The sequence below is a fragment of the Lotus japonicus genome, chromosome 2, assembly GCF_012489685.1.
Source record: "Lotus japonicus ecotype B-129 chromosome 2, LjGifu_v1.2".
In the NCBI taxonomy this organism is placed as follows: domain Eukaryota; kingdom Viridiplantae; phylum Streptophyta; class Magnoliopsida; order Fabales; family Fabaceae; genus Lotus; species Lotus japonicus.
In genome coordinates this window covers 8,607,690-8,615,530 of record NC_080042.1, presented here as the reverse complement: position 1 = coordinate 8,615,530, position 7,841 = coordinate 8,607,690, and the positions used below count along the sequence as shown (strand labels likewise).

The window sequence follows — 7,841 nt, the reverse complement described above, 5'->3', positions numbered from 1 at the left end:
TGAAGCAGCCCGGATTGAGCAAGCTCCTGACAACGAGGGCGGCTCTTCTAGCTACTACAATATGCTTCCCAACGCCATTGAACCTTCAGAGTTCTTACTTACCGGCCTCAACCGTGACGCCATAGAAAAAGAAGTTTTGAGCCGGGGTATTAATGAGACCAAGGAGGAGACCCTTGCTTGTCTTCTACGCGCTGGGTGCATCTTCGCCCACGCGTTTGACAATTTCAACGCTGCCGCTGCTGAAACTGAACGGTTGAGGGCTGAGAATGCCAAGCACCAAGAGGACGCCGCCGCTTGGAAGAAGCGCTTCGATAAACTGTTGGACCAAGCGGGCAAAGAAAAAGTCCAGGCCGACAAGTTGATTGGTACGGCGGGGATTAAAATCGGCGAACTGGAGGATCATCTGAAGCTGATGAGGGAAGAAGCGGATGGCCTCGATGCAAGTCTCCAAGCTTGCAAAAAGGAAAAAGACCAAGCTGAGAAGGACTTGGCCGCCAGAGGCGAGGCGCTGGCTGCTAAGGAGTCAGAGCTCGAAGTGTTGCGCGCTGAACTGGAGTCAGCGAAAAAGGCGTTGGCGGAGCAGGAGGAAAAGTCTGCTGAGTCTTTGGCTTCGGCGAAGGCGGATCTGGAGGCGGTGATGCGAGCTACTTCTGAGGAGATCAAGAAGGCGGACGAGGCTCATGGGGCAGCCCTCGCCGCGAAAGATGCCGAAATGACTTCCCATCTTGCGAAGATCAAAGAGCTAGAGGGCGAGCTGGCGGTGGAGAGAGCCAAAGCCGTTGAGGCGAGGGAGCAAGCCGCTGACATTGCCTATGACAATCGTGAGCATGGCTTTTACCTCGCCAAGGACCAGGCTCAACACTTGTTCCCTGACTTTGACTTTAGCGCCATGGGAATAATAAAAGAAATCACTGCTGAAGGACTGGTTGGTCCTGATGATCCTCCTTTGATTGACCAACACCTCTGGACCGCAACTGAAGAAGAAGAAGAAGAAATAGGAGAAGAAGAAAGAAATAATGAATAGTGTAATTTTAATTTTTACCTAGCCTTTACCGCCCTTTGTAATGCACTTTCCTGTTATTTTCATATATATAAGTAACCTTTTCGCCATTGCTTTCGCATCGCCTTTGTATACTTTGTAAATCTCATTGAATGATTGTTAGGTTTAGGCGATTGTTGAAAGATTGCTCTCGCCGTAAATCCTTTGGTCGCCCCTCCGCAAATCGCCGCATTCTTATTGTTAAAAAATTTAAGAATGAATTTCATAGTTAAACGCCCCGACGCACCGGAGTAATAAAATACTCAACATCCTGAGTGACCAAGCACTCGCCTTCCACCTTATTCATTCGCCGACCTTATATCTTGCGCTATTTTTCACGCGTCATGTGATTGAATTACGCCTAACGATTTCGTGCATTAATTTTAACTAGGGCTTGTTGCTTGGCATTTCTCCGTCAAGACTTTAAACATTTTCCACAAAGGGATAAATGGCCTCCATTCTTGAGGGCTTCGCCCGGGGCTTTGCCCGCTCGGGGCTTACAATGCTTGGGTCCCAATGGCCATTTGGGGGTCCCAAGACTTTTGCCTAGTTAATGGCGCTCGTCGTATTCTGGCGAGACTTACCCAGCACATCGTTTACGGGACCGGCGATCACATCAGACTTTCCGGGGGGAGATTCCTAGGCGTCAAAGGCCATTTGTGGAATCGCCGCCACCTTCAGGGTTCCAGCAAGCCCCTTTGGGGATCAAGCTTGTCCCACCTAGTGATCGCCGTAATTTTTTATATCGATCGGCAATTCCGATCGTCAGGGAATCCCTGGAATCTTTGGGCATGAATTTCATGAATTTTCGTTTTATTGATGGAGCGCCTCGTTAAAAAACTCCTTTCGGAGAAAAAGAGCACGCTTATCTTCGCCGCTTATCTTCTCTTTGCCGCTTGCCATCCCCCTTATCTTCGCCATACTTATCTTTTTTCGCACGTCTGGGTGACGTGTCGCCTTTTTCCAGTTTCGCGCGCTTTCTTTTGAAAGCATCGTCCTCCTCGTCAAGAATATAAGTGCTAGCGCGAGCAAGCATCTCTTCCATCGAACGTGCAGGCTTGCGTGTCAACTTGCTGTTCAACCTCCCCGGTAACAAACCATTCTTGAATGCTAGAGCACAGGCTCGAGGCTCCTCATTCTCTACCTTGACCGATGCAGCGCTGTACCTTGCCATGTACTTCTTCAGTGACTCTCCTTCTTGTTGGCGAATGTTGTATAGATCATTGATCGTCACCTGCTGATTCTTATTCGCCGAGAATTGAACTAGAAACTTGGATGAGAAGTCTCTGAAATTCGAAATCGATCCGCGCGGCAAAGTTGTGAACCATGCCATCGCCGTCGATTTCACCGCATCTGATGCCGCGATTATCGCCATCTTCGTGTTGAAATACAGAAGATGATCCTTCGGATCAGAATCCCCGCTGTAAGAATCCAGAACCAACATTTTCATATTATCTGGAATCGCCACATTCTCAACGTCCTCCGAGAACGGACGGAACTCAGCTACGGAATCCGCTTCTCTGCCTCCATCATGTTGCTCGCAGCGGTAGAAATCCAACTGAGCTTGTAAATGCTCATTCCGCTGCTGGATGTCGCCAATGTTGCGCATCATAAGGCGATGGAGGAGGTGGTGGTGATGGAGGAGGAGAAGGCGGCAAAGAAGTGTGTGTAGCCTGTACTCCCGTTGTTCGCATCGGAGAATCCAAGACAACTCGCGGAGGCCGCCGAGGCGGCAAGGTTCGCCTTCGCACCGGCGAATGATGCTGCTTCCTGCGTCGAGTCTCCATCTAAACCAGGAATGACACAAACTCGATCGGAAAACAAGCACCGATCACAGAATCAAACCAAGAAAAACTTTAGAATTGCCGAATCGTAACTAGAGATCGCCTCTTGCACAATCAGTCCACGTGAATGGGAATAAAAAGTTTATCGTCCCCACAGACGGCGCCAAATGTTCTGGGAATGAACATTGAAGGAAGGGATAGTACCTAGAGAGTGGAAGAATGTGCTAGAGAGAGAAAGAGAATGAGAGAGAGAGAGAGTGTTGAATTTCATGTGCCATTTTATCAAATGAGCCAAAAGTCCCTTACAATTGGTATCTACCTCCTATTTATAGAGCTTGAGCACTACCTATTGGGCCAATTGGGCCTCTGAAGTTGAGGCCCAACTTAAGGCCAGGGTCTCGCCCTTGGGCGGGCCAAACCCTGGGCGTCTCCCCTCTAGGGGCTCGCCCAATCCAGGTTTCGCCACTAGTACTGGCGATTTCTTAAAAATATAATAATAATTTAAAGTGTCGCCACGGCTAGTGGCGATTTCTTAAAAAAAACGAAAAAATATATGTATCGCCACTCTAAGTGGCGATTTACACTAGTTTGGTAAATAAAAAAAAAAAAGTACACTATAATGGTAAATATGTTCCAAAACTACACTATGGTGGTAAAAAAGTCGCAAGTAGTAGCTTATGAAGGCAAATGCCCTCACTTGATTTTAGAAAAAATCATTAGAAAAAAAATTGAGTAGTAAAGTATGCGGTTTTTTATGGATCCTTTAGTAAAACATGCTCTCACTTGTGTCCCACATTGCTAAATGTCTTCACTTGTGTCTCACATTGCTAAATTCCCTCACTTGAGTCGTAAAAGTTTGTGATTTTTTATGGTCCCTTTGGTAAAAAGTGTTCTCACTTGTGCCCCATATTATAAAAATTGTCATCGCTTCTAATAATATATGTTAATTTTCTTTTGTTATTAATTTATATGTATATATTGCCCTTACAACATCAAATTTCTGGATCCGTTCCCGATGGTAGAGAAAAATAACAAATGTGAATGGAAATAGAAAGAAAAAATTTATGGTGGAAGTTGATAGGCTGTAGTTAGAAAATGTTGATCTAATGGCTGAAAAAAATAACTATACTAAATTACAGCGGTTAGAGTTAAGAAACCGCTAAACAGAATAACCAGGTACAACGGTTAAACTACAGCACCGCTGTTGTAGGTTTGTGTATACACCGGTTTTCTTGAACAAACCACTGTAAATAAGGAATCCTTTACAGCGGGTCTAACCTGTAAAAGTCTTTTACAGCTGCTGGTCTACAACGATTCCGAACCGCTGTAAAAGGACTTTTTTGGCGTAGTGTGGGACCAAGAAAAACATATTTCAATAAGTCAAAAGAAAAATTTGTTTAAACAACAACTTGTTTGAGTATGAAAGACATTGTGACCCGCGCAGTTTCTCATCACATCAACTAGACTTGTCTTTTATCTCACAAACAAAATTTTTTATTTCCATTTGCCTTATTATAACAAATTAAGAGTTTAGCTTATTTGGACAAGTCAAAATTCGTATCCGAACAATCAAAAATTTAAACTTGTTTCAACTCACCTATCAGGTAACATCCCATATGACACTAACTACATCATGACAAATATTTTTCAAGCCATCTCATATTTTGACATATATTTTTTTATTATAATTTGAAAAAAATGTCTAATTGTTGTTTGAAGTTTGAACTAAATACTAAATGAACTAAAAACTTGAAAAGCCTAATCTCGAACTCACAAAAGGAAAAAGCAAACACTTGCCTTTGAAATTGTAAAAGTCATTGGTTGAATTGAATGCACTCCAGCTTCAGTCAAAACAATGGTGGGTCCATCATCGTAACCCCCAAGAGCAATGTTTCTCAAAGATCGAAGCAAACTAATGACTTTTTGACCTTTTTTATGATTCTTTTGACTAACACCGTAAAGATTGTCGGATTCCCGCGCCCACCATCACCATCACATGTTTTTTCATCTCATCCATAATCCATTATCTTTAAGCAGGGAGATTCTCGTGATGAAGGATTAAGTAGTCTTGGCTTATGTTTTGTGAGAAGGAATTTGAAGGAACTTGAAGGAATTTTCTGCTTGCTTCATATTTTTGAAGGCTATTGTTTAGAATGCAGGAATTGTGCTGTATTACTCCCTATGATATTCTATATTGTCCTTCTTAGAGTCTTCATTTTGATTATTGAATTCATGTACTTTTTTTTCTTCATCAGATTTTCCCAATGGAGTTTTTCCGGGTAAGGTTTTAACGAGGCATGTGTTCTCTAATTTGTCTCTAAGGAGGTGCTGGGTTTTTTAGTAGTAGGAGGTCCTCGCTTTTGATGTTAATTGTATTGCTACTACTCTTAATTTCTTTCCTCCTCTTACCTCATTTGTATTGGGTTGAAGTACTCCTTGTACTTCATTCAATATAATTCATATTGCTTATAAAAAAAATCTTTAAGCAGATACTCTCTCCGTCCTTAATTATAAGTTAAAGTTGAGACTTATGTTTTGTCACTAAATACTCATTCCGTCCCTAATTATAAGGTAAAGTTGTAAAAATCACGCTTATTAAGAAAGTCTTATTTTATGCATTGATTTTCAAAAAAAAGGTACAACTTTCCATGACCACCCCTATTTAAGATAGCACTTTTTAATCATTATACTACTAATAGTGCTCCACTACCAATAAACGCAAGGATAAATATGTAAAAAAATATTAGCTTTTACAACTTTAACTTATATTTAGTGACAAAACATAAGTCTTAACTTTAGCTTATAATTAGGGACGGAGGGAGTATAAGCTAAAGTTGTAAAAGCTAATATTTCTTTCCATATTTACCCTTGCATTTATTGGTAGTGGAGCACTATTCATAGTATAATAATTAAAAATTCTATCTTAAATAGGGGTAAACATGAAAAGTTGTACATTTTTTTCAAAAACAATGCATCAATTAAACATTTCTTAATAAGCGTGATTTTTACAATTTTAGCTTATAATTATGGGCGGATGGAGTACTTTGAATGCACCTTTTACATAAACAATAAATTCAACTACGACTACATATACTATAGAAAGCAAAAAAGGAATAACTATGAATAACCAAAAACCAGATTCATCAAAACTGCTTAGTAGAGCAGATCATGGAGTGGAAAAAAGCAATAAGATTTTCACCAGCCTCATGCAGCATATCTGCATATGTAACGTAATAAATCAATTTATCAATACAATATGTGACATTGCTTAATTAGACTACCAAAATTAAGTGAATGTAATGTTTGCTCAACACTTACTAACAGACATTGGGTCCAAACCCCACAAAACCATTACCCGCATCAACCGAAATTTGGATCCCTTCTTGCTGCACATTTCCTATGATCGAAAGCCCATACGGAGATGGAGCAAACGCAAAACAGAATGTGCCAATGTCATCCGCCGGAATGAGAAAGTTCCTCGCCGGTAGCGTCAAGATCTGCCCACCGGAAAAGTAAAACGACACGGTGGGGACCCGAACCGACACGAACCCGCTTAGGTTATAGCAAGTGTCAAAAATAGACACTCGCGACGCTCGGGGCAAGTTCGTTGTCTGGTCAACAAAAGCATCTCGAAAAATGTTGTATGCGGCAGCAGGTAGCCTTGTCACTGCAGTGCCGGTGTCCATGACAACCCCTCCGTCGCCCAAGTCAGTTATCCGAAAAACATCTTCCGAAATGTTGAGGCGCAAGCCTCCGACTCCAAGACCCGAAAGGGCAACGTAGTAGAAAGTTGGAAAAAAAGGGTTCGGTATGAGAGGGACCCACACGGCGCCAATAGGCATCGCTTGGCGCCCAAACCGGAGAGAACCGGACGAGCCTTCGGGTACTGCACCTCGTGAGAGCAAGCAGTACCCGAAGGCGCCGTCAGTTTGGGCACCCAGCTGGCCCACAAACGACATGGGCCCACCTCCGAGGCCCAACAAGCCGGCCGCTCCGACGAACATTCCCTCATTCCAGTGGCCGCACCCGATGGCGGTTTTTCTTATCACCGTCCGCCCCACCGTGAGTGTCTCCAGGGCGAGTGTCCCTTTCGTGGAGGACCCGTCCCCATAGGAAACCTCATAGCCGCACCTCTTCTCGTGGCAGGCGGCACCGTCGAGCTGGCCGCAGACGGCGGAGGGGCATCGGACTCCGGTGAAAGAAGCGGATAGGGCCGGGTTGAAAATTGGGTCGGTTTGGTTGTAACACTGGTCGCAGGGCTGGCACTGGACCCACACAATGTCGCTGCCGGAGTCGATGACCATGTACTGATACGTTGGAGGGCTGCCGACTCCGATCCGGACGAAATACTCTCCGCTCCCTTCTGCGGTGCCTGACACCACGTCGTCGGAGCCGAAAGCAGCAGCCTCCGCCAGTTCCTCTGCATAGTTGTTGCTGCTGAGGCGGCGGAGGAGGAAGGCGACCCTTCTCACATCTCGCTTGATTCGTGCATTGAAACGGGTTCGATGGTCGTTGCTAATGGTGGTAACGCTGTGGTGGATCTTGTCTCTGTGAAGTAGCTTGAGCTTCACTTTCCATTCTAGCTGCTCTTGTTGTTGTTCTGGTTCAGCTTCCTCTTGGACATGTTTGAGTTTGGTCCCTGCGATTGCTTCGTCGACGTTGAACTCCAAGAAATGAGAAGGTGATGATGGCGTTGTGGCTGCAGAAGAAGTGGAAGTGGTTAGAATTATTACAAGGATCGACAGCAGCAGCAGCAGCATTGGTGCGCCTCTGTCTATGTTGTCCATGGTTGTTTTGTTGCTGATGAGTGGTGATGGATGGAGGACTGATTTATTTTTTAACTTTTTATCAATTATATATAACTTCTTATTTATTTTATTATTCTTTTTTGGTTATTGGGAGGGAGATTTATTTATTGTTCTGTGTTATAATACAAACTACATAGTATATAAAAACCCAACTCAAAAAGAGCCAGCTCAACCACATTGATATTTCTTGCTTTAACAGAATTGTCTAAT

General features: G+C 43.6%; 1 protein-coding gene across 2 annotated transcripts; it reads right to left on the bottom strand.

The window, feature by feature from the left end:
* Positions 1–5,962: 5,962 nt before the first annotated feature.
* Positions 5,963–7,707, bottom strand: LOC130737518 (protein ASPARTIC PROTEASE IN GUARD CELL 2). 2 transcript variants are annotated; one of them, XM_057589308.1, is made up of 2 exons: positions 6,142–7,707; positions 5,963–6,040 (listed from the first exon to the last, which is right to left on the bottom strand). In XM_057589308.1, coding segments are annotated over exons 1-2 (1,470 nt in total). In that variant the 5' UTR covers positions 7,611–7,707; the 3' UTR covers positions 5,963–6,039. The 2 variants fall into 2 exon arrangements, with proteins under 2 accessions (XP_057445291.1, XP_057445290.1); XM_057589307.1 differs by having other exon boundaries at positions 5,963–7,704.
* Positions 7,708–7,841: the final 134 nt, after the last annotated feature.

Coding starts and splice junctions, on each gene's coding strand:
- LOC130737518 (XM_057589308.1), bottom strand. CDS start 7,610: ATGGACAACATAGACAGAGGCGCACCAATGCTGCTGCTGCTGCTGTCG.